Source organism: Aquila chrysaetos, chromosome 1, assembly GCF_900496995.4.
Source record: "Aquila chrysaetos chrysaetos chromosome 1, bAquChr1.4, whole genome shotgun sequence".
NCBI lineage: Eukaryota > Metazoa > Chordata > Aves > Accipitriformes > Accipitridae > Aquila > Aquila chrysaetos.
In genome coordinates this window covers 75,468,516-75,496,131 of record NC_044004.1, presented here as the reverse complement: position 1 = coordinate 75,496,131, position 27,616 = coordinate 75,468,516, and the positions used below count along the sequence as shown (strand labels likewise).

Sequence of the window (27,616 nt, the reverse complement as noted above, 5' to 3'; positions counted from 1 at the left end):
TGGGGGGCACATTGCTATAGAAACTGCGAAGTCTGTGTTCTTATCCGTGGGGCACTGAATGGCTTGCTGCTTCAGAGCCTTTCTGGTGTGATTCTTTAATGACCCCGTATGACAGAGAGACCATGACTTACATTCAAGTGCCATATGGTACCTAGTAAGTCTGCAGTTTATTAGTGCCGCTGCATTAGTGTTTAGTATGTGCTTCTTTGCATCATAGATAGCAGTTTAAAGAAACGACTTTTGAAAAGGTAGCGCTCTGGTTTTACACCACCACTTTTTTTCTGCCTAATCTCATTGACAGTAGTCTTTTCTCAGGAAGATGAATGCCTTCACAGTTACTGCATTAACTAGATTATCCTTAAACTATTCAGTAACTAATAAACCATATTTCAGACAGAATCAATCAATTGGCTCCACTTGCTGATTGCTTTTCCTCCCTCTCTTCTGAGGAGTCTCTCTGTCCTAGGGGATAGAATAGTGCTAGGATTTCTATTTGCTACAAGTGCAATTAGGTCCAGCACAGCTACGGGAAAGTAAACTACACCAGCAGTTAATGTTGTCAAACCACGACATAGCCGCATAATCGTGACGTAAAGGTGCTGGGTCGGCATCCAAATACCCATTTATGCTGAAGAACGTCAGGCGTGAGGAACAGAGTTCAAATAGGTACATGCAAAAGCAGTTATTTACCCAGACACGGAATTGCTTGACTTTGACTTGATTTGTTTCCATTTAGGCGTGCCTTCCTCATTCTCCTCAATGGAAAACACGGTGCTGTTCAATAGTCCATCTTTGGGCCCCAATGCCCCTAAGATAGAGGATTTGAAATGGCATTCGGCGTTCTTCAGGAAACAAATGGGCACATCTCTAAGCCACTCTTTGAAAAAACCACACAAGAGAGACAGAGTAAGAAACAGCTCTGGGAACGACAGCAAATCCATGCTGCGGCAGCCCAGCCAAAGGGAAGGCGGTGCAGCTCCAGGTAGCTTTTTAAATTTTGACAAGACCTTTGCAGAAACACGGCTTGTATCAGCACAGCAGAAAAATGGCATAGTTATACCAGACCACAGAAAAAGAAGAGACAATCGTCCCCAGTGCGAGGTGATCAAGGCAGAGCTAAAGGAAAAGACTTCTAAACACAACCACAAACCACTGAGACCCACAGAACTCTCTCAGAGGCAATCAGAAAATAAAAGGGCTGTGAACCACTCCGGTGGTAGGTCAGCACCTGGCACGCGGAGGGATATAGTGCCTAAATGCAACGGGGGGCTTGTCAAAGTAAACTCTACTCAGACAGTAGTTAAAGTGCCTACGACGCCCACGAGCCCAGTGAAAAACTGGGGCGGATTCCGAATTCCAAAGAAGGGGGAGAGGCAACAGCAGGGCGAGAGCCCGGAGGAGACTTGCCGCCAGAACTCCAGCTACCCCTGCCTGGGTGTGGGCAGAGTTTCACCGAAGGACAGGCCAAAAAGCAAGCTAAAGCCTGACAGTGAGAATGATGGGTACATCCCCGATGTCGAAATGAGCGATTCAGAGACTGAAGTGGCTGAAAAAAAGTGCAGGCAGCAGAGGCTCAGTCCAAACAGCACTATCAGCAGAAGGACGGACATTATTAGGCGAAGCATCCTGGCATCCTGACTGGACACAGGGACACGGTGTCAGCACCGTGGTCAGTAGAGTCACTGCCTATAAGCCAACTCCACATTATTTATTGGTGTGAGAGAGGAGAGTTCTTAGACGTGGCTACAGATTGACAAATCGATAACCCATTATTCCTGAGCTGTATAAACATGTTTACATGCACTTAAAGCTGTTTTTTTTTTGCCCCCCCCCCCCATTCTGTGAGAAGTTTGAATCTCCTTTATTTGCAACTTTCCTGAGTAAGCAGAGAAATGACATCACTACTATAATAGGATTTGTGATGAACACTAAAATAACTCATGAAAACCTTTTAGAAGGGGCTAGGGTGGGTAGGGGGAAGTAGGCTGCATTCATCCCTTGTAGCTAAGAAGCACTGATAAAATTTTACTGCCTTCCCCTTCCTTCTGGAAAAGCACAAGCTCTTAATTTAACTAAACTAGTGTGTATTGAATGGAAGATGGTTGTTTAACCATACTGCACTGCTAAACCCCATTACAAATGGTCACTTTCCTTGGATGGTGGTAGGTCTTTTTCCCCTCTTGGCAGAGTGTTTTCTCTTGCATTTGGTTTGAGCATAGATGGCTGCTCAAAACCCTCCATAAGCTCCAGAGTTTACATGTCAAGACACTTAGTTATGAGATGACCAGATTGAACCGTGACGTTATACTGGAGGAGGAGGAAGGGACGGGTCAGGGCTGCAGCTGCCTTGCAGTGCAACAGCAGCTTGGAAAGACTCAGACTGAGCAAGGTCTGAGAAAGGGAGCAGGCTTGTGGGTTGCGGCAGCCCGTGGAGTAACCCTTCACCGTTGAGTCAGTCACCTGCCTCTGGGAGTCTGATGACAATTCAAGAAAAAAATAATTTCTAAGGCACTAGTCGGTAGGATTTCCCAAAGCCCACCACATATGCACTAATGGTACGTACGGGGAAAGCCAGGCTTATGACACTAAAGGGTTGCTTTAAAGTGGACATGAATATATATTTTTAAACAGAGTAAAATGGAGAGGCAATAAATTGTGATTAGTTCTTTACAGTCAAAAGAAGAAAAAATATTTCATTCTATTCTGGACTAGATTTGATGGAAGAGGGAACTCATATTCTGATAGCGTACTTTTTTTTTTTAATAATTGCAAATGGCAATAACTAGTAAGCTGTGAGCAATAATATTAGCAGATCATTAGGATACTGTTTTGTACCGAGTAGAGTGCACATATATAACACTGGAGCGTTAGGAGCCTGTAAATTTTGGAATTCTGCATAGATATAAGAAGTCAGGTATGTACTGGTGAAAAAGTTTCAGCAGCAATGTGTTACAGAAAGACAGGCATAAAGAACCCCCTTACCCGCAACGCGCTCCCCACCCCCGCCCTCTTCTACTCCTAGCCTGCCGTTATCACATCTGCTCACTTGTTAATGTTAGACCCTTGCCTCTTGAGCAGGGAACATTTAAAACACAGTAGAACTCTGCCATAACTGAGTCTTCCAGAGGATTCAATCACAAAAAAAAAAAAAAGAAAAAAAAAAGCTTATTAACACCCTATCTTGCTATGCAAGTTATCACTTAATTAAATATTTCAACAGAGTGCATCCCTATCCTTTGTTTTAAAACTCAGAAGTCTTAACCTTTTGAGGAAGGGGAATTTTGCGTAAGATAGCATACCTTTAAAAAACCATTGCTGGTCCTAAGAAGTTAGATTAACTTCATGACTTAGAGGTGAAATTCAGTCAAACTGGTGAATCTGAAATTAGGTAGTCGCTCTTGGGACGTGTTAAAAGAATAAGTACTTATTTGATTAAACAACAACAGACAGACAAAAGGTAAATGCAGGTAAGTTCTACTCAACATCCTGATTATTTTCCAGACAGGCACTGTTACTTTCTGTAAGAAACTCATGACCGTATAGGGAATTGTTTGTCAAGCCATAGATGGAGTAATCTAAATTTGGATTCTAAGTAAACATTTAACCTCACACCAGTTTGAAAGAGGTACCTTGTCAATTTGCACTATTATAAATGCTAATGTTGTGCAGAATTAATGCCTTATCTATTTTGCTCCCCGACGTTTAGGTTAATAAGCTTTCTAATGTTTCAAGGTAGGCTGAACCAAAACCAAAAAAGCTGTAAGACGACCGCAGTGTGACCAGCTCTGTAGGTTAGTTTCGTCTCCCGTGCTTAGCGCTCAGCAGAAGAGGTGTTGTAAGTACAGCAGTGACAATACAAACCCAGCCCTGTATTTTATTGGGATAGAACCATTTGCTGAATTTCTGTTTTTAAGCGTTACCTTTCCTTGTGCAGACTGACCAAGAGATCTTTGATTATGATTGGTGTATTCTGTCAAACTGTAGGCTAGTTGAACTTCTGTAAAGTTGCCTGGAATGCCATTTGTTAGGTTATAAACTCACACAAAGCTAAATGAAGGGTTATACGTGTTGTGTATAAATCTTAATTTCAGAAATTTGAGAAAATTGTCATTACATTTGTAAAACCTTGTACAGAAGATTTTTCACTATGTGCCTAGCTTTGGTGTCCATTCAGCTGAAATTAATTAAAAAAGGTGCATGAAGACAAACAGATAGAAATAAAAAGTATATGTAGAGATGACTATTTTATATTACATGGCCCTATCCTGTATTTATTTTCTCCCTTTTCTGAAGTATTTATAAAGACCTAGTTGAAGACAGCTGTATTTTTTGTTAAGATATTCAGTAGAATTGTGCCTTTTTGTCTGTATGTGAATAAATGCTGTACATTTTTGCAGTATCCTTGCCAGCAGTGTTTTAGAATTTGCAGTAGTTACTTTGTTTGGGTTTTTAAACACTTCACTGCAATGATCCTAACAACTTTCATGGTTAAAATAAGCATTTAATTTGGATTATTACAAAATGCACACCGTGGTTGCAAGAGAAAGATGTGGTGTGTTGGTTGGTTTTTTTTTTGGTTAGGAATAGTATAGGGTCTTGTTACTGACAGCTGTGCCTATCCCATCAACAGAAAATTGTATGCTTTTTTCCTTGAGATCCTCAAAGAGATGTTGCTTACCTCAAATGGTTTACATTTGTTGGTATCTGATGTCCTTCCAAAGTCCATAATCTTCATACACGTTCCACTGGAAGAAGAACATGAGGTTCTTACCTTTGGATCTTCAAGACAAGACCACTGAATGTACATTCACACTACGAACCGCCTATAGTCAAGCAATGCTGACAGAGGATGTTTGCTGCTCTAGCACGATCTCTAGGAGACAAGGCGTGAAGGGCAGAGTAGGTCCTTTCCTCTTGCTTCCTCGAAACTCAAGATATAGAAACATGGAACGGACTTGGAGCAGAGCAAGAAAAGGACAAGGTTGTGAAGGCATATGTCTAGCAATACAGCTTGAAAAACAGCTATGGGTAAATAATGTTTCTCAGATCTGTACTTGTATCACATGCATTCCCGTTGTGGGCAGCTGTGAGTGGCACCCCTCAAAAACATATTTCAAAGAATAAAGATTAAAGGACGGCCCTCCTAAGAGATACTAGTACAAGCTCTTCCAGGTGTGAATAAAAGTCCAAAAGAGGTTCTTGCAGCTGCTTTGTAGATCTTGCTGACAGCAGCCTTTCTGACAGGCACTGCAGGGCTGGGGTTACTGAGTAAGAGTGGGTCAGAGCTGAGGACAGCTTGCTAACCACTGCAGTAGACTATGAAAAAGTTTCTCATACGCAGTGATAGATCTTTCAAGATCTGGCCTATGCCAGAAGGTGTGTGGGGCCCTTGGGAAGGCCCAAAATGAAACCACTACCTTCGTAGTCAGTTTATCTATCTATCTATCTCAGCCATTGAATGGAAGTAACTAACTATTCACCTAAAAACTTTACCTAAGTAAACATTGTCAAGAACAAAGTTTTCCTCAATGGGTAGCATCAATTTCACACTAGGGAATCTTTAAAACACTCAAAAACGGGTGTTGGGGTGGGAAAGGAAGGTAGGGGAAACAAACACTTTACAATGGAAGAGCGACAAGAAATAACCTAAGATAGAAACAAACGTAAAACAGCCAAGACCCATCATTGAAAAGCCTGCTGCTCAATTCCATGAAACAATCTAGCATGGTGAGGGAAAGAGCAAAACTTACCTAACCAGCAAGCCTCAAATTTTAATTGCCTCAGCAAGTGCCTTTCCTCTGAAAGTCCAACTTGTGAGCAACATGCCAGCAGCCACCTCTAGACGCCAAACAGAAATGAAAGGAGGTGGTGGTAAGATGACAAGCTTCACTTGACCACGTTCCCTTCTGTGGTTCAGACAGACATGTTTGGTCATTTTTTAGCTGCTCAGAGGATCAGGCAGACAGGAGGGAAGTCTTTTTCTTTCCTGTGTCATCTGCCACAATTGCTCTGCTGCCCCTTAACTTTACTATTAGGTGCTTTGTGTCATCACTGCAGTTCATATTCTGGCAAGTAACCATTACACAGGAGCCACACCACAAGTTGAAATGAATATACCCATAACTAAAAGGGAACCAGGCAGGTGCCCTTCTGTGCCTCAAGGAACAAAAACACAAATACTGTTCCTCAAAAACTTACAGTTACCTGCCGTTTTTCAGCCAGGCTTCACTTCACAGCTAGAGCCTCTCTTTAAGGGGTGAATGGGATTAATAGCTCACAGAAAATCTTCCAGGTGGTCTGTCATCATCTCAGATGTGCATTATGCAAATTAAAATAAGGTGCTTGGTACTTACCTCCCTCTGTATCACATACACAGTTGATTGATGAAAGTCTCACTGCAGCAGACATTTGGAGCTGCTGGACAATGTATCCATGTTACTTTGAAAAAATCTTTGAAGTCTTTTAGCAAAATTAGAGATTGTAATGGATACAGGCATATATCAAACTGAGAAGGCACTATTAAAGAAGCATGTGTGTGTGTGTGTGTCTGTGTGTACGTGTGTACAACTGTAGAAAATAGTAACTTCCTCTGCGGTAAGCAGAAATTTTTCTTGAGGTTGCATCCAGCTTGCAGGCTCTACTTGAACAGCCAGGTTTTCAGGAGGTGGCACAAACTCTTTACTTTCTCCATGTGGTGATCAACCCAGGTCTGTCCTCTAAAATGCAAATGTGGTGAAGATCCACTGAGACAGACGTATGGGCTTCTTATTCCAAAACAACAGTTTTCACCGAGCACCGGGTAAGCATTATCCATCAACTGAGTTAGAAGTTACAAACTAGAACTACACTCTTCACATTTAAGAGGAAGGACAAGAAATTACATCACGTAACTCCAAGATGGGAGCACTTCAAAATCAGTTAACACCTGTCCAATGTTTATGATATATGCTGAAAGAGAAAACAGAGTTCAGCTCTAATTTTAGAATGGTATGTATGAAGTTTCTCAGCTACCAAAAACATGTACGCAAGAGGATTCCCGCATAGTGGCATCTGTAGAATTCAAACACGCTAGTTGAAAATGCATAAAAGCTGGATGACTTTGCTGGCTTTGTGCAAACTGAAGTAATGGAGAACTGAAATTCCCAGACACATGCAAACCAAGAGAGATCAACAGGAAAGCAAGGAGCAATTGTAAAACAGTAATCAGGAAGAAAAAGCACAACCGAAGAAAGATTATGGTCCTTCGACATGAGCTGTATGAGTAGCCACAGCAGCATTTTATTTATTAACTGTTTCCCAGGGGCATCAGAACAAACTGAACCGAATTCTTAAAACTGGAAGGTAGTGGAGGCATTTTGCAGCTGTAATGCCTACTATAAAAACAGCAAGTATTTGGCATTCATGATTTAATTAGTGTCTTACTACAATTCATAAAAGATCTTCAAAATGTTCCCAAGTTACTGCACTACAAAGAAAAATTAAAGGTATCGACTGTATGTGAGCAAAGCTGTTCATGAATTTCAGTATAATGTTATCTGTTCCCTGTACACAATCTTGTCGTAGTTGGAGCTGGTGGTTTTTAGACCAAAAAAGACCAATATGCCACAGCACTGTATCAGATTGTTTCATCTGCTACATTAAAGGACTTTAATTACATCATTTTGCAGTCTTCTTCCAGTCTTTACTATGCATGCAGATACAGTATCTTCGTCCACCCCCTTTCTTACCTGAATAAATCAGAAAATGTTTATCTAAGTTTTACAAGCCTTGCCATGCAGTTGACTTTAATGCTCCAATATGAAGTTTCTCCAGCAATCTTCTTATCGCCAACACAGCGTGAATGAACAATTCATATGTTTAAATATTTTCCAGATCCTTCAGGGAAGCAGCTTTTTTCTTCTGTGTAGTTATCAGGCTGAGCTGTAATTAAAAACAAGCAGATAGCTTCTTATAGAATGTTTTTTAAGCTCCCACGTATCAGCAGAACTTCAATATGGAAGGTGTTGTGAAGGAAAGGGAACAAGCATAGCTAAGTGGGAATTTGGGGTAAACAGTAGAATTCACAACGCACGCTATAGATGACTACTGCTTTTGTCTCATTTCAGATCCCAAAGAATTCGTGATGATGAAAGATTAGGTGGCAGGAGTATACTTTAAAGACATCTACATAGAATACACACATTTTAAGCCTGTGCAAACATTACCCTGTATTTTTTATGTTTCTTCCTGAATTACTATTATTTAATAAATAGCTAAGATTTATAGTCATTGAACTAACCACAAGAAAAATGTAATTGCTAGACTCCCTAATAGTCCAGCTCTAGCCTGTATTGGATTTAATTTTACAAGTAAGCTGGATAATGGAATGAGAATACACAATTAAGTCAAGTCAGAAAGTAGCCCTCAACCTACAGGTTCAGAATACAGAGAAGAGTTACCGTTCTGATTCTGAGGAAGCACGCGCACAAACATTCAGTCTCCCGAGAGCTACAAGAGAATGAACACCTTGTTTCTTCAGATTCAGAAGAGCGGACGCTCTTGCAGCAGTACTCCTGGAGACTGCTTTTTCCAGCCTTTAGTGGGAACAGGGCTGGTACGTCTCTTGTGGGGGGGGGGGGGGGGCAGGGAGATGAAGGGCCTTGGCACGAAGTTCTTAAGTCACTACAAAGAAGCCATGCTCGACAGCTGGCAGCACTACCCTCTGCCAAGCCTGAAGATGGCAAGGCAGTTCTGAAGACTGGCAATAAGGTCTGGACAGCAATTTAGCTGCTGGACATCTTACCAAGTCTCTTTGTTACCTTTCAGAGGGCGACTGGTGAGGAACAGTTAATTATTGAAGTTTTCAGGAACACCAAGACCTCTTCCTATATGGGCACTGAAGCCAGGACTTTAATCCCTTGAAAGGTGCTGTGACCGTGTTTTTTAAGGGAAGATAGCACCTCAGAAGTATTAGAGCTGCTGAACAGATCCATAGAAGAAATGGGAGGTAAAAAAAAAAACCCAAACCACTTTTTCAGAGCAAACCTTCACCAGTTGGGTAGACCTTGTCATGACAGAGAGCATTCACAGCCAGGAAACGGGGCTTATGTTACGACAGCTTGGCAGCTATGCCCCTTATTCACTGCTGTTGGGAAAAAAAATGCCCTTTGTCCTAATTGGACAATTTAGATCAACCAAACATTTCCTCTCTGCAACTCACATGGGATCACCCACGTTAAAAAGCTATTAATTTGCACACGGGTTTCCTAAATCACTGTAAAAAATTAGGAGGCAGAAAGACCACCTTTACTTAATAGGGAGACCGACTTGAGTAACAAATTTGCTTGGCAAAATAAGCGAACCCAGTGTATAAACCCCCCATGGGATTTGCTTCAAGATGTAGAGCTTGAACAGAATGGAAAAAAGAATGCTGGATGGAAGAAAAAACCTACTGTCCAGCAGAGAAAATACAGAATTCTAGGTAGCATGGGGTTTAGACAAAGCCCCAATTTCTCTCTCTGAAGAGAAGAAAACCTTTCCTCCCAATATCCCTAAAGTCTAGAAATATTGAATAGTACTGCTCAAAGCTGGAACTGAGTTGTGAGAGAACTGGAAAAAGAAGGGCAGCAACAGTTCAGCTCATTAAGTGATCACAGCGGTGCACAAGGAGATCTTAGGCATATAAACGGCTCTAATAGACACACCGTTTCTGCAGTTTTCAGAATCACTGAAACATGTACTAGGCGTGTTTACTACGGTAGCGAGATACATACACCATCTCTTCTTTCCCCCCTTCCCAGGGCCTGGAAAAAAGCAAGTATTTCCTATTCTGTCTGCACAGTTTTCAGTATTTTTGATATTACAGGACTTAGTGTGTCCGTTACACGTAACTGATGGTAACTGCCGTGGGCTGTACTTCTACAATCTTTGGGGACACAGCTACCGGAGGCTACTAATGAAAATGCAGGTGGACAGACAAGAAGTTAACAACTGTGGAAGTTCTCAAGACATGGCAGAAGGTACTCAGGGTTGCAGCTGGATGAACACTGAGCAGGTCTGCACTATCAATTCTGTCCTGCAACCACTCCACTGCACGCCATTTCCCCATGCTCTTTGTGCGGCCACAAAATGAATTGGACCAGGGAACTTATTTGGCTGAAAAACCCCACAAACAGAATTCCCACAAACCAGCTACGCTGCCTAGCAGTTTTTGTGAGGCAGTTCTCTAGTCATCAACTCAAGACGTGCTTTGTTTTACATCAAACTCCCCAGGAGACAGGTGTAGGAATCGGCACAAAATTTGCTCTTTATCGTGTGAAGCCACCGTTTGCGACTGCTGCAGGAGGTTACGCCAAGCTAAAAAAAGCCTGCTTTATGTAAATAGGAGCTGCAGTTGTTTAAGGAGTTTTTTTTCTCTTTGTTAACTTCCTGCCATTTCTGCAGATGGAAATGATCATATACCTTCATTCACACATTTTGAACCACACAAGTTTAGTTCGCATCAAACTTGTTTCCATAAACAAATCTATACTGTCACTTAAGCATCCTGTCAGAAGGTGGCACTTAATTGAATATGCATCAGTTTTGTGATGACGCATCCAAAATACAAGCTTGTTGTTTAAAATTATATTAGTGATAATGCACATAAATGATCCCCTCTACCTCAGGAATGATACAAAGTGAGTATTTTTTTTTTATTCAATGGGATTTTTTTTTAATGCACTTGGGTAACATGTTTTTTGTTAGTTTTGTACCTTTTGAGATGCTGTAGAGGCCCTCTGTTCTGCCTGGCTCAGTCGCCTTTGAAGCCTGTTGATGTATTCTCGATATTCCATCATTAATTTTTCATCCTGTGTAAATGAAATACCTCATTACATATGCAAAGTTCTTTTTACTGGATCCATGCATACTGTAGCGAAAAAGCTTAAAACAAGGAATTTAAGAAGCGGAACTGTTTACCACTTACAATAAGACTGAAGACATACTGCTGACACATTACAGAGAATTTCCAGCTCAAATATGACATCATATGACTTTTCCAATCAGAGTAATCTCTGCAGAGGAAGTTTTACTCATTTCACCATCTTGAAGTAAGATGCATAAAACCTGACATTTTAATCCAGGTAATTTAATTTACACAATCTTACAATGTAAATGTCGTAGCTATAGTCAAAGGGGAAAAAGAAAGTACTAGATAACACAAATGAGATGATAATCTTCCTACAGGTTTTTTCTGTTCTCTTCATCAAAGGGTACATATAAAGTCTTACTTAACCATCCTTTACTTACAGAAATCTATTCTTGCACCAGCCCCATTCTTCTCCTCTAAATAATACAGCACTACAAAAACCAACACAGAAGGACTTATCCTAGATAGAATTGGGTATTATCCCAGATTTATGAGGCTGACAGGATAGCTGTTTTCTAAAGTGGCCATTAATTATTGAACAATGCACATTCCAAAACAACCCTGCCCTTAATCTTTAATGGATAATGCTTTTATCTATATGCATATATGCACATACAGTGTAAATTCTACTATACACACAGTATGCTGAGAATTTGGTATCTCTGCATATGCTACATTATCCGTAACACAATACCTACTCCTTTTTAGAGGTATGCATGCATACATAGGCATAAGCGACTTCAGAAACATTTCCTGAATTGTCTAAAATTGCTAGATTAGTAACCCTGAAAGACGATCTCTCCTTTACCTTTTCTTGTAATTTGAGAGTAAAGTTAATTTGTCTTCCTGTCATCTGAACTTGTCAATCAGCAGAAACAGTGGGGCTTTCCAGTTATGACTACTCCTGTCAAAAATCCTTACTTTTTTCTAAACCAGCAACATAAGTCATCTAAATAGGTTTATGTTAAGATCCTAGTGTGCATGCATCAGGTTGTAACTGCAAGTAGTTGTCATATCAGTCGTTATCTTACCTCCGTTACCTTTTCATTTGCCACTTCCAGCTGAGAAATGAGCTCCTGGCTACGAAGTTTTTGTTGACTCAGCTCACTTCTGTTGATCAGAAGAAAAGATGCTGATTAACACATACAGTGCATCAGTTATCAGAATATAATTTCATAGGTACTTTCTTGCATTGTAGGGGCTTATAGTGTATTTTTAATTACAGCGTTGCCCTTAAAACATTCATTTCAAAAGCACTACACAGCTAGCACTTCTTTGTGATGTATATTCAAAACTATAATGGCAGAGGAATGAGATGCATTTGTTTGAATCAAGAGGAGTTTATCTGACATTTTACGGGAGTTTTTTTTCTGTTTATCGAATCTTATTTTGCAGGCACATTATCAAATATGCTATAAATATAAGCTTTATTTTCACAGTGCATTCAATATTTAGATTAACATTCTAATTTGTGTCTCACAACCAAACTTCAATGTGGACATTTTTGAAGGTGCTCTGAAGTACCCAAAACCAAATCATACTATACTTGCAAGACAGACAGCAGTGTAACACTTCATGAGGAAAAAGAAAAAGCCACCTTCTTCAAAATGGTCTTTTTACTTTTATACTGAATGTTTTAGTGATCCTGAATTTGTATAATACTGAAGATAAAAAATATCTGGGTTACGGTAGACATCTTTGAGTTGGTGCTCAAAGGAAACAATCCTTGCCTCCTGTCATCACAAGCCACTGAAAAAGAGGTATGACCAAAGATGGAAATATCTAAACTTTGGTAATTTAGCCAGAGGAATATGCAAAACTAAATGAGCTGCTCTAACCTTTCACCAGTCTCTACTCCAGAAGCAACAGCCATCACAGAAAATGGTGTGATCAAGATTCTTGCCACCAGTTTCACCTTCTACATTGAGGTTCAAACATGTTTGTGAAGAAGAATTTTCAAATCTATTTGCCTTCCTTTGCCAAGTTGAAAGCACGCTGAAATGCAACCACCTTCATGAATATGTAGCACATTGACAATGCTCAGAAAGCTGATACCTAACCTTTAGGTGCTCTGCCTACTACTGAAACTACATGCACTGTAATGGAAGCTAAAGCCTTTATTCCTTCTGGGGAAATGGAAGCAAGGTAGGAGACACTTTAACATCAGATCTTCATCTTAAAAGGCCTCTGCTCTTTTAATGATGGCATTTAGTTCTCAACAATAATTTACCCCTAAAAACTTTTAAACTAAGTATTTTATAAGATTTTGAATGGAAACTGCTATATGGCACTTGAAATATGAGGTTGCACTCTATCTGTTAACCTAAGGTTGATGAGTATACCTGGCTGGTTTTCCACTCCCTTGTTGTCAACCAACCCCGTTAACCAGTCCCAGGTAGATACCATAAAAACAGTTCAACGCTTTTTGACTAGCTGCTATAAAAATGAGAGTACATAGGCAGATACTTAAACCATGTTAGACAGTTAAAATGATATATAGATTACACCTGTGTTACCACATGTAAACATTTTTATATAAAATAAGAATTAAAGATGGATTAAAATTGCAGGATCAAGATAGTACATTAACACTTAACACTACTATTGCAATTTGTCCTCTGTAACCAATATCAAGTATCAAGATGAAGCATTTTCAATATAGGATCCCTAATGAACAGCTGTTTTCCGAAAGCTCAGTTTTTATAAACTGTTTTAGTAGCAGAACAGAAATTTTATACAATTCCTGTCCTATATTTTCATACATACCTTTTTCAAAATAAACTCCCTAGAAAACTATTCAAAGACTACTCCTTACAATGTGTAGACTGCTTATGTTCAACTACACTAGCAAAAAAGGGTTTGAAAATAAATTCTTAAATTCTGACTAACCATCTTTATTGTTACGTCATCTTAGAAGACTATCCACATAGATCAATTTTCTAAATTAAAAATTCTTAGTTACTGAAAACAATCTGTCTCCTATACTTGTACTGAGGTGTGGAATTAGCGTTCTTAGCAGCACAGGCCATAAACAAGAGTTTACAGCTGTATATCAAGCAATTATTTTTATAATTTGATCACACTGAACATGTATTTAAAGAAAACAGTTTAACCTTGTAAGCATAAGGAAACGTGATGGCTGTTGAGCTAGACAGCTGATTCATTCTGATTGTTAACCCTCCCCCGAACACACATGATGAGATTTTAATATTAAAATTGAGCAGTAACCCCAACTGCTGAATAATCAAATCACTCCCCACCCCGTAATGTCTTTGTTAAGTGAGTGGGAAACAAAAGGTGAGCTTTTAGCATTTTGGCAGACGGGTGATAAATCCGCCAGCTGCAGCAAGTACGTTCTGCAAAGCTCTCATATGACAAATATAGCATGTGCCAGCTGTTTTTTCGGTTGAATTATACTATAATATGCTTCAGTTACTCTTAGTAATTATGAATTTTGTATACTGCCAGTACCTGCAGCTGTCTCTCATCCTGTTAATTTTTTTCTTTAATGAACATCTTAAAATAAGCAGCTATGGCTGCCAAACATTGCAGAAGTGCAGCCAAGAATAATGTTTTAGAAATGGAGGAAACTTCTTCATCTCAAGATGCTGTGCAGTTCACTCAATGTACTACTGTACAGGACGGAGAGAGAAGGAGAAGGCAGTCCTGGTCAACGCTTCATACACAGGAACCAAAAAAGGTAATTCTTCAGAGGCAGATTCTTCTCAATTAAAGAAAAGAGAAAACTGAGAGCTCCAGAAACCACACATGGCTACCGATGAGTCAGGGACTCTAACTATGACACAGAAATGTTTCAGAAGCAGAAACTGGAACAAAGACACCCAAAATAGCTGCGATCAGATGACTTAAGCTAAGCAAAGTATTTAAATTTAAAAACAATATGGCAAGGATTCCCTTTTTGTAAGTACTGACAACTACAATTCAAGTGAGTATTAAAAAAATGAAGCCATTCAGTATAGTTGCTCAAATATAACGGGTTTATGTTACAACAAATATTTTTTACTTTTTTTTTTTCCCCCAAAATGTTGTATCTTACTACTAGACAATAGTGGCAGATGGTTAAGAGTACTAATTTACCAATTTGTTCATACTATGTATTAGCATTAAATTTTATTACTTTTTTTATTAGTTAAAGACTTAAGATTTTTAAAGCTCCTCAGATGCATTGTTGCATGGAAGTAACTTCTAAAGTACTCGCCTTCTTTATCATTTAAGCCAACGTTTATAAATTGTCTCATGTACTGTTTTGTAGATTCAGTTTATATTTCTAAAAAGAGAACAGTCTTGTGTATACCTATTACTACCCCTACTCAGGCTCAACAACTGTACCTTAACTGAGCAATCATCCACATGTCTAACAGGCAAAAGGAATATTCATAGCAAAGTTGAGAGGTCAATTTCCTGTAGAGTTTTCAAGCTAAAAGATCCACCTTCTCCCCATCTGCAGTTTTCAAGATTGACTCCACTGAAGGGCATTCTGTGGATAATTCAGTCATTTGGGTGAATATGACACTTCGCTTATCAGTGTGAATCTCGTTCTGATCCCTGGTCCAACCAGAATCATGCTCAACAAAAATGCTCTTGGTGTTGGCCACTGGTGAGGAGTCCGGTAACGGTTTATGTATAACCACTGGTTATCTGCCAAATTCTTTCTCAGTGTACTCCAATTCTTATCTTCATTCTCAGGATTAGAACACAAAAATCTATGAAAAATACTGATATCCCCATTAGAAGGCATTAACCATCTATTACTACTTGTATTACGACCTCTTTTTTATTTTTTTGTTTAACCTAGTTACCGTAAGTACAGACCAGTCAAGGTGGACTTTACAGAATGAATGAATAATCTGCCCTTATTTTTTAAACTTGCATACAGTCTTTCACTTTATTTTCTTTTAGTAAATGCTGGTAGATCCAATTACCCTGGTTTTGCTTAAGTTCTGTTGTCAGAACTTTCTCTCTCACCCCTTCTCGATCTATCCTGTATTCTGTTGTTACTGAAGTTTGTTTCCTTCCAATTTACAAATTTCGTAAATACTCCTTTGGTATTGCTGATTTCACTTTCTACCCCTGCTGTCATTTATTCTTCTCAGCTTAAGTCTGAAGAACTATACAGTTTTATACACAATGCTGTAAGGTAGTAAGAACAGTCCTAGCCAGTCTGTTCCCCCAAACATGGCCATAGGAACTGTTTTTCTAGGTTATAGTACTTCAGTGAAAGCAAGAGCCTTTAGAAAGATGTGTATGTATTCCTCATTTCTTTCAAAAGTAAGGTCTTTCAAATGAAGACAAGAAATGTAAAAGAAGCTGGAAGCACTTGATACCCGTTTTTTTTACTACAGCTGTCAAAGGCAGATCACTCAAGTCCCTTAAAATTTTGGGACGTTCAAACTGACAGTGATCTTAGAGCTTCCAGCTGTAAAGTTGGAATCTACACCCTGTAGATCAGCAGCAACAGCAACAACAACATGGATTGCTTAGATTTGTTATCAAATTCCACACAAATTTGTGGAGAAGTGACACTGAAGATCAAAATAATTTTTTAAACATTAAACCTAATTCCAGTTTGGTTATTTAGGTTACTTACAACAATGTTCCAGATATAGGGGGAGAAAAAAAAAAAAAGTTAAATAGAAACTCAAGTAAGTGTCAGTTACTAAATTAATGAACATATAATGGTTAAATTATTCACCAAGACTTAGAAGCTCTTTTTGGGTTACAAAAAAAATTATCTTTAGAAACAAGTTTGCTAGTTTTAAAGAATTTCTATACTTTTCTTACTATTTTCCATTTAAACCCCTATAAAGAACATGAAAGATGACTTATTGCCTCTCAGAAGTTCACTTCATTCTACTAATTATTCCTGGTCAGAACTGAATTGGTGGTTCAGTCCCAGACCCTAGCAGAGATGCAACCGTCAAAAAATGCAAGCCTGCTGAAACACAGCAAGTAACCAAACCAATTCAACTAAAATGAAGTGTTAATATGCCCTTCGGTCTCAAAAGCCACATCTGTCCTTTGGTCTTGAGGTGGATTGACCCAGCTGGCAGGTAAGCCCCCACCCAATTGCTCGCTTACTCCCTCCCAGAGGAAATGGGGAGAGAATTGGAAGGGTACAGGTGTGAAAAAACCTCATGGGTCAAGACAGACAGTTTAATAAGCGAAGGGGAAAAAAAAAAAATTGATACAAAAACAACTACTCATCACCAGCTGACCAATGCCCAGCCAGTATCCAAACAACAGCTACTTTGGAAGAACTTCCACCCGGTTTTATTGGTGAACATGACATCACATGGTATGGAACATCCCTTTGGTCAGTTGGGGTCAGCTGTCCTGGCTGTGTCCCCTCCCAACTTCTTGTCCACCTCCAGCCAACTTGCTGGGGCGGCAGAGTGAGAAACAGAGAAGGCCTTGACACTCCATTAGCGCTGTTCAGCAACAGCTAAACCATTGCTGTGTTGTCAACACTATTTTGGTCATAAATCTAAAACACAGCACCACACACAGGCTACTATAAAGCAAATTAACTCCATCCCAGCCGTACCCAGTACAGGTCTTTAAGAAGCATTAAATTCACCCTATCTTAAAATATAAAATTCCCCCAAACTTAATCTGAGGGTGATGGTTTCTGTATGTGTTTACAAAGAGATACAGATACGAGATTAATTTTTTACGTATATACACATTCTTAGAGAACCTAAGTTCAACAGAAAAGCCCTGGGACAACTCGTCTTTAAATAAATATGAGCGCTACGCCACTTTTTTACAACCTTTAACAGCCATCATTCATTTGCATAACTATTTCATAATTGTAAGTATTTGCTGCCTAAGTTCACTTCAGTAAATGTCATTAGAACTCAAAGTACATCTAAAATGGATGCAATCAAAAGTCAGAACAGCTTTGTTTCATAGTCTGCCAGTCTAGACATTTTGCAGGTATGAAGAGAATAAACACTAGTCATGAGCTGTTGGTCATGCTGCCAAGAGCAATGTTTTTATTTGGAAGGATGACCTATGTTGCAAGACGCGCTGACCTTCTAAGTTACCTTCAAGATTGACTTTTGGCAGAAGTATATCAAAGCAAAACTGGTTCCTTGCCGTCTTGCAAGGTGAAGGTGAGGTTTATTACCAGTCAATCCTTCTGAAGGCGTACATCATCTTAAGATGCTTAAGAGGTGAGAAAACGCTTCTCATATATGAAGACTGTAATGTATTTTTATGAAGAAAATGGTGGAATTTAGTCTACAAGTATTCAATGCATTACCTACTGTTTCAGCACTGTTTGTTTAATTCCAAGTTCAGTTTTATAGGCAACGATTACATGTTTAACTTGAACTGAGACCCAAATGTCCAAGAAAGCACAGAATAATTTTCAGTGATGCCTGAAAGTATAAATTTATTTATCAACATTTTAATATACAGGTTTTTCACTGACCTACTAGATTCTCATGTTATTTAAAAAATGATCACTCTGCTCTACTGTTACAGGTTGCAAAATTTACTTTTCCTTAATTTTTTTAAAATTAAAAATCACCTAATGTTCACTGATGTTGCTTCATTTTTTAGAAGTATTTATTTAATGCTTCCCTTATGCATATGGATTACACCTCACAAACAAAACACTGCAGACTTAAATGATGACAAATGAGCAGCACAGAATATGGAAAAGTTAGCAGCAGCTGCTGGGAAGTTAGTAAAGAAGCCAAAATGTTTCAGACACCTTCATATGGAAAATGAAAGTAATGAGGATAGAACTGAAAAACAGCAACAGATCATGAATTTAAGGCAAAGGAATGGGAAACACCTACACTAACAAATGCGACACTGACTCAATGCTTACGAGAGCTGCCCTAACAGCAAACTTCTGGTGAAATGCAATATAAAATGCTTTTATGTAAACTACCTCCCCAGTATACATGGATATGACTTTGTTAGGAAGTTTGTAACTTCCTGAAAAACATTCACTTATAAAGCACATTACTATGCTGTAAGAGTAGTAATTCTTATTAAAAACTGAAATTCTGCTACACATCACCAACACAATCTCTGTATTTGCTCATATATTTACATGAATCCGATACATCAAACAGTAACATCACGAAGTGCCAAGGAATGTCTCAGACTGTCCTCAAAATATACTAAATAACTGTAATATGTTGCTGAACTTGGAGAGCTCTCTATTTAAATCCCAAAAGGGTATGTTGATATCTTCATCTAAGTTCATAGCCTTGCTGCCCAGTTGAGACAAGATAAAGTTTCTAAGGAAGATACTAAGTTTTCCTTACAAGCTCACAGCTTAACTAACCCTCTCAAAACTACATAAACTTAAAAATGTATGTATATAGGAAAGCTGGCTGAACATCGGCCTTTCACTTGGACCCTGCTCTAAGGCTTGGTGATAGCATTTCCTGCATTAGCCTCAAGAGGACTTTCAAACAGAGCCTTTAATTCAGTAGATCCTGCTTGCCCGGTATCAGTCTATTATTTAGTAGTCTTGCCGATACTTCTGTGATAAATGCATTTGCTGCAAAATTATTTTGCTTTTTAAATAATCAGAAACTTTATTTTAGTTCACAACAACGTAAGAAGTTATTTACCATTCTGTACTTGCACTCAAAATACTCAAAATGTTATTGTGATAAGATTAAAATAAATATGATAATTATTCATTTACAGTATAAGCAAGGACTTTGCATTGAGTAACTACTACCGTCTAACTCAGGAGCTAATCTTCATACCAACTGCATTCTGCACTACAGAGCTAGGTGTCTGGTAAAGCATATAATGTGAAAAATAAGCTGGTTTTAAATTTTCTAGATAATACTTATAGGTTGTGTTATAGCCACTTGTCACCGTAATATCAGAGCACCACTGCGCAGATTTAATTATGAAATTCCTTATGTCAGTTTAAATTACAACCTTCTAGCAGAGAACAAACTTGTGTCTATTGCCACCTTCCTTGTTAGGTAAAGCAAACGTCTGATAAAAATCTTCTGCTACTAGCTTATACAGTATGTAAAAGCATCACCTATGAAAACATTTTAAAAAGTAACTGACTTTGCTTTTAGACTTGCACCAAAATATCTACTGAAGTCACAGAGAATCACATGGACTTAGTGTAGACTTACAATTTTTAATATAAGATGAACATTTTTTCTATTCTGCTCGTCAGGCAGTATTCTCTGATACAGGATGTTAAATTACTGCAGGAGTTTTCCAGATGATGCCACATAGGCAGTCTCTCACATAAACAGGGACATTTTCAAAATTTACTACCTATTTTTCATGCAGATTCACAAAGCAGACTTCCTCTCATGTCTGTTACATTTTCTATGTCAGCATTTTGCTGCAGATAAATAATATCTAAAGCTTTTGGTCTGCTGTAACAACATTTTAACACTTAACATTAAAGCTTTAAGAAGGAAAGCAGCTGTTTCACAGACAACTTTAATTGTTTTGGAAGTCTGCAATTTTTCCCTTTTAATTGGAAGTTGCTGAACTACATTCAGGATCTGGTTATGAACCTAGATGCTCAACTGTGAGAGTTTTTGTAGTTTCATTTACAGAAAATAAACTACAAGTTTAACAGCTAAAATTTACCTTAGCATGAAACACTACAAAATATTTTTCTTCCCTAGTTACTGCATTTACAAAAGATGTCAAAAAAGTATTAGTAAGACCCAGCTAACTACATACAGTGAAGCTATACCACTGAAACTGTCGGTGAATAAGCACAGCTTCCAGTGTCTCACAGATGTGCTCAACACTGCGATGACTTCTGAAAGAGACTTATTGGCTTTTCAAAGAACTGTTTAGTCATCTCTGCAAAATGCAGTATCTTTTAAGGCAAAACACAGACAGCTTATATCTGGACAGATAAGGTAAAAAACCCAGTACTGCTTACTGAGGAGATGTAAAAATGACCAGAGCGATTATGTAGGACTTGTTTTTCAAGAAGGATCAGCAAAAATGTTATCTCTAATTGAATTTAGAATGATTTTGAACTATCTGAAAAATTTCAACTGAACTAGTTATCATAGGTAACAATCCACTACTACTACAAAGTGTTCTGAACACTCAGAAAAAGAGCACCTGAAACAATGAAAAGCAGATCAGTAAAGCTGATAGTAAAACAGAAAGGTCATCAATAAAATTTTATCAATCATTCTTGTTTTTCAAGCAGGATGGAACTCATAGCATTCCTCTATTTGGACAGACAATAGGTACAACTAGTTATGATAGACACTGCGTCACTTTGAAACTAGTTTCATTCCTCTTTAAAGGGAAGCACTACTACACCCAAGACTACAATTTGCGAAGTTCACAGGAGGTCAAATTCACACACTTCTTTAAAAAAGATGGAAAACCAAGTTGGAGTAGTGGTAGGGAGATTTGTTATAGGCAACATTTTCAGGAAGTTATTTTCCTTGCTCATGTTTAGAAACTTGGATCCTAATTCCACTCACACCATTGGCATTCTGACAACTAAGAAATGTCAAGCTATGCCTAAAAAATTGTGACTCCAAAAATTGCATAGGATACTGGGAATATTACTGTTCGAGCTGAGAATATGTAAACCATTATAATAATAAAACATGAAAAAACCAAAGATTACTCCAAAGGAAGTAAAAGCTAGAATTCACAGGTTTCCAATTTAATAGGGCAAAAGCTTTGCTTCCTTGTTAACATGGTAATAAGCAACTTCTAAAATCAGTCTGAGCAAAGAACTATACATGAGTGTATCCTGCGCTTTAAGTGACTGAAGTTAAAGGGTCATTTCAAGTTTCTCAAATTAACAGAGCTGCATGCCCTCAATTTTTCTTCTAAAAACCACTGAATGCACTTCCTAAAAGATAATGATATATGCGACATTATATTCTTCTCTAACCATTTTAATTTTAAAGAAATGAGACTTACAAAATCAGGCTTCCTAGTTTAGAAGTTACTGTGTACTAGCCCGTCAATCTCCTCCAATTTTCACCCAATTTTGAAGAGGAAGAGATCTTGAGGACATAAAGCACCAGCTAGCTGGCTAACCAGAGTGAGTGAGCGAGCGAGTGTGTCTGTCAGCTTGCAACTAGCCACAGTTTGGCTGTTACTTGCCAACTCAACACAAGACATGCGAGGAAGCTGAGGTGGAGGAAGGCAATACCAGAAAAGGGAAGCCACTACAAATCCACTGTGCACAGATCAATTCATTTACATTTTAACACTGCAATGTGTCCACACAGTGAAAAGGGAAACCAAGATGAATGTAGATGCTCTATCTACTTAATTTCATAAACTGATCGGTGTGGATTCTCAACATTTTTTTAATGGATATTAACATCCAAGTAGAAGCAAACACCATCTACAGCAGTATGCATTTAAAACAAAGATAAGTTTGTACAATTTATTTCAGACATAACTTGCAAACGGCTAATTTCTCATTGGGATAGTTCCTTCTCTACTCACTCATCTCCAGTAACGCCACTGTCTTCTCTAAACCAGTTGATGTCTGTCTGTATATAGGCTCACAGGCACCATAGGTGCTTGTATTCCCCAGCATCTAGAAATGGTATGTAATCTGTGTCTGTTGCGTGAGATGCCCTTGTTATTACGCCCTTTCAAAAATGAAAATATTCTTATAGTCTGTGCTGGGAATACGAGCATCAGCTAGTTACCTGGCAACCTGTATGAATTAAGAGAAAAGTAAAGTTTGTATCATATTTTTGCTTAGGGCAATCACACAACACATTTGTATCCTCATTTATGACAGCAACTGCTCAGAAGAGAACGTAAGATGTCCATCCCAGTAGGTTTTTTCCAGCTTATTTTAGAAGTCTGGAGACTCGCTCTGCAACTGATTTTGTAGTGACTGTTCTGAATAGCTATCAATATAGAGGTTTTCATAATCCAAAGCTAAAATTCTCTAAATTGACCGTGCTATATCTTGAAAGACAAAATTAAAAGTAATATATTCCATTTACTTTTTGTCATTACAAAAGTCACACACATCAACATGATGCAAAATTTTTACTTCAGTACTAACTTCACAAAGAGCATCAAAAGTTCTCTTTAGAACATTCTTCCTTGTTTTGCTGGAAGCACATCATCTAGTCTGGGTGGTTGGCTCTTCACGGTTTTTCACCACAGGTCTACTGCCATACACCAAACAGGAACTAAAACCGTAACAACTTCCAGAAGAGGAACAAAATTGCACTTACTTTAGCTTACTGATCCTGGCTTCTGTAGTTTCAGTAAGATTTTTTGTTTCTTCTTTCCACCGGTTTGTTGCTTTTTGCTGAGCTACTAACAGCCGTCTAAGTTCAGCAGTAGACTTTTGACTGGTGTCTTCCATTTCCTTAAGTCGAGCTTCATATCCATGTTCTTTCACAGCATGCTCATGCTCCATTGTGCTTATCTAGAAAAAATACAAATCAGGTACAGTCAAGTCTCTCACTTTTTACTTTTTTTTTTTTTTAAACAACACTTGAGTTAAATTTATAAACATTTTTTAAAAGCATGTAACATACAATAATTAAACTTGTAATTATATGCTCAAAGAGATACATGTTCCCAAAGCCAATTTAAGAAAATAGTACAACTGACAATAAAGGATAATGAGCTGTGTATGCTTATTTTTGTAAATAATCTTTATCCTTCTCCCTTGTGTTTTCTCCACAAAAACACGTTCTTTCTTTTTCATCTAGCTAAAACGTGCAAGGAGTTTCTTAACTGCATCTAAAATCCTTTGTACATCAGAGGAAAATGAAAGCAAGCAATAAATCTTAACTGTGACTATAATGGAAGCCTGTCTGATTATAAATGAGACAGACAAAGATCTTGTACATGCTTTATAACCGCTACCTATCTGTTACAAGACTCTGATCCTTTGTTTTTAAACTATGTTTGACCAAAGGGTTCTGGAGTTGGAACAAGATTTCCTGTTTCATTTGACTGCTTCCTTTATCTTGTGGTGTAAAGTGGAAACTGGATTTGATATGGTCCCCATTCATAACCTGTAAAACTGCTTACTGAAGTTGTCTTCATTGCTGCAGATTCTTAGATCCCTTTTCAGTATCTTTACACTCCTGGAGTTAAGAGCAGAGGGGAAAGTACCAGCTTTATATGTTTAGAAAGCACATCAAGGATCAAAGCTGTTACTCCCTCCAGAAGCCAAAGGTACCATGAATCTGCTGAGCTTACTATTAATTCATTACCCTACCTGCAGCCTGTTCAGGTGCATTTAATGGAACACATTCAAAAAGAAGAATCAACCTTCGGCTAATTATCTTGTTTGCAGCTATCCACACAGTAAAATGTTCTCAGTCTAGAAAATCCAGAACCAATGTTTGACAGCCACACTATTAAATTAATTAGTTACACACTGCTCTGACAACGTGGTGGACATACAAGTAGAGGAATGCTCTGGACTGAAAGTCATACAGAGATTCCTAACACATTACAGACAGTAGATAAATGAAGACCTGGAAGTGGAATAAGTGAAGTCACTTGAAGGAAAATACGTTATTATTTAATCTATTCATCTTAGAACAAGCAAAGAACATTTGGGATCTTCTTATCAAGCAGAATTTAATACATATTAAAATACAATTTAATTAGCAGACTGAGTTACCCAATAGATTCTGAGGACACACAATGCTACAACAAAATTACTTTTAAGCAGAAACCAGGAAGCATCATTGAAACTTTCATCCTTAATTTAAACTTCCAATGATTTTTCTCTTAGAACTGCTGCCTTATTAAGCAAATATCAGTCTTACGATAAAATAAAAATAACATATAAACCATACCTTTATTTTAGCTTTTTGTTGAGCCTCTATGGCCAGTTTTCTCAAGCCCTCCATTTCTTTTTGCAATTGTTCATTCTCTTGCTGAAGTTTTAGCCTTTGTTCACTGACAAAGGTGCTCTTCTCTCTTTCTGAATCCAGAATGCTTTGCAATTTACAGATAATTTCCTGGCAACGAGATTTCTCTTCCTCAGAGCTGAAAGAGAAGAAAAGTCTTGTAGGAACTCAAGAGTTGAACAACTACCCTACTAAAGAAAAAAAAGATATATTGGGACAGATCTTTGGTGTGACCCAGTACAGCTGTTCCCATGTTTCTTCCTGAAAGTTTGTATCAGCTCAGCGTGTTTAAGAGCTTGACAGCTACAACTATGCACCAGTCAGCAAAGAATTTTATCAAGATGATGGCATTCATAAAACCAATCTAATACTGTAGCAATCTCAGTAAAATGACAATGTGAAATGGAAGATTTTCATTTTTATGTTTCCAGATTCCCAACTGAGGATTGCTCTGGTGAAGTGACAGGATTTACAATCATCAGAGTGCAGAAATGACTGAAGCTTCTAAAGAATTCCACACTTTTCATGCTGAAAACAACCACTTGGTCTAAAAATGTGCACCATATTTACTTTTTACCATTGTATTATTGGAACTGCAATAATGTCTATTAGCTCTGAACACACAGACCTGAAATTCAGTATGCTATGTAAACATGGTGTTCTGCATGTACTAGGAGATACCACCCTGTAGATGAATTTATGAAGTAATAAATTCTGCCTCAATATTTCATAGAGTAACTTTTCCTACAAACAGTATTTAAAAATGCGGCAAGATTCCAAATAATATACTATTTTAATTTTTTTTGTCAAACAACTGCTTGCAGTTCTCATTTTGTAACAAAAATCTTTCATTCTATAGCACGTTATGCCCTCTAATTCTTTTACAGTGATTCATAATTTCCCTTGCTTCAGAATTACAGTATCTTGATACTATTCCTGCTACTGGTTAAAAAGATGTGACAAAAACCTAACACATAATCAACAATTTAAATAGTCAGAAATAATTTCCATTATTTTCTGTTCTAATTTCTGTAACATCCATTACTTACTTCATTTCCAGTTGTTTCAGTTTATTTTGTGTTGTCTGTAGACTTAGCTGAAGGTCACCTTTTGTTGTTTCTGCAAGTAAATATTTCTGATGCAGTTGCTCTAGTTTTCTATTGTCAGATTCATGTCCTCTGTCTTCCCTGTAAATCTGAAGAGTAAACTTAACATGTAAGATCATCTTCACCTTACACTGGTGATTGGCAGTTTAGTACTGACAAGGAGGCTACTTACTCCTCATTGCATCCTATTTTCCAGTGATTTAAAACAAAACTGAATTTCTATCACTGTTGCTGCTACTTGGAAAAAAAGTTTTCAAAGATCTGGCATTCATGTAGTTTTCTGTCTATGGAGCTTAAGTTTAACTGGAATATGTACCAACATTCTTTTGGATTATGTCAATTATCTCTCCTTTTACTTCTACACTTATCAAAGAACCCTCTTTTTCAGTTTAGTATTACAACTTTGAAACACTTTCTGAATTTAAAAAACCCAAACCTTAAAATAATTACACAAAAAATTACAAATAAGAAAATCTACTCAAAAAATAAAGTAAGAAAATTCAGGGAAAAAAAACCCATGAGAAATGGGAAAAGTCAATGTATCTTTTCTTTCTGAAAAGAGATCTTAAACGTGATGCAAAAATGCATGCAGTTGCCTTACCTTTTCAAGTTCTTCTTCCACGGCTCTCTTTTCTCTAATGGCTCGTTCAATTTGACCCTGTTTTTCTCCACATTCCTATTTTAAAAAGTCATTTTTAAATACATCTAATAAAAAATAACTCAAAATAAAAATTCAAGAAGTGCCAAAGCCAAAACCGAGCCATTGTAAATATAATTCGTGCTGCTGTTTGTATGCATTTGATTATCTTTTCATGCTCACTATTTTCCCTATAGGATCAGTCTCATTCACTATACAGACTTCGACATGCAAAACGAAACCTTTTTTTAAACAAATTTAATCCATAAATAGGTGCATATGCACTGAGCGGTTTTGGTCTCCCACATAATTTTTTACAAGTTCCTGGTACATTCAAGAATATGATGATTGTGATGCACAGACTTTCTCTTAGCATACTTTATCAACTTTCATGTACTTCATTCCTACACACCCAACTACAGATATGCAATACTCAGCTTTCCATGCTTTATTTATCCCTGAAAGAAACAGGGATACTTAGGAAATGCCATCACGTGGGAAGTATTTTCTAGAGCACAGAATCTCACTGTCAAGATGCTTCTGAACTATGATAAGAATACACGTAACTCAAGTAATAAACTTACACAAACAAATGGGTGGATTTGCAGGACTCTATTATTTCATGCAGAGCCAGGCAAGTTCTCAGTAAAAGTAAGATATGACTGTACACATGTAAGGCAAATCTGTACATTAAAGATGAATTTTCAAAGCAAGTATCCTTTACACCTACATATGAATCTTTGGACCGACTGCTGGAAGATGCTGCACACAGTAGCTTTTGTCAAGTAGCATGAAAGACACCGTATGTTGCATTAATGTCTGGAAACATGCAGGATGTAAACTACTATACAATAATAAAGCATAGTCCTAGACAATTACCCATTAATCATATTTTAGTTGACTTACTTTTACCTCAGTTTAGTATTTTACTTGATCAACAAAAACTAGAAGTCTCAAATGTTTTGCTATCAAAAATATTTTAATCAGTAAACACCATACCATCTGAAGAGCTGAAAGTTCTTCTGTTAGTCGAGAAATCTGCACATTATATTGCTTCTTTGCAGAGTCTACCTGTGATTGAAACCAAAGTAAAACTAAAAAATTAATCCCTTGA

The 27,616-nt window shown here is 37.9% G+C and overlaps 2 protein-coding genes and 1 long non-coding RNA gene across 11 annotated transcripts in view; 2 read left to right on the top strand and 1 right to left on the bottom strand.

Annotated features, from left to right (window-relative positions):
• JADE1 (jade family PHD finger 1) overlaps window positions 1-4,399 on the top strand; it is a 46,753-nt gene extending 42,354 nt beyond the window's left edge. For all 9 annotated transcript variants that reach the window (XM_030018301.2, XM_030018042.2, XM_030017855.2 and 6 more), the window contains one exon: window positions 737-4,399. In XM_030018301.2, the coding sequence (XP_029874161.1) occupies window positions 737-1,638 (902 nt within the window). In that variant the 3' untranslated portion in view covers window positions 1,639-4,399. The remainder of the gene's footprint in view (window positions 1-736) is intronic.
• Window positions 4,400-7,254: 2,855 nt separating this feature from the next.
• The window catches only part of SCLT1 (sodium channel and clathrin linker 1), a 47,179-nt gene continuing 26,817 nt past the window's right edge, over window positions 7,255-27,616 (bottom strand). Inside the window, 8 exon segments of the mRNA XM_030018855.1 lie at window positions 7,255-7,920; window positions 10,734-10,829; window positions 11,920-11,998; window positions 23,116-23,312; window positions 24,706-24,898; window positions 25,809-25,954; window positions 26,467-26,541; window positions 27,502-27,573. Of these exon segments, the coding sequence (XP_029874715.1) occupies window positions 7,858-7,920; window positions 10,734-10,829; window positions 11,920-11,998; window positions 23,116-23,312; window positions 24,706-24,898; window positions 25,809-25,954; window positions 26,467-26,541; window positions 27,502-27,573 (921 nt within the window). The 3' untranslated portion in view covers window positions 7,255-7,857.
• LOC121233242 lies at window positions 12,959-16,646 on the top strand. Its single transcript, XR_005932209.1, has 2 exons — window positions 12,959-13,033; window positions 14,419-16,646. It is a non-coding gene; the product is annotated as an uncharacterized LOC121233242 (long non-coding RNA).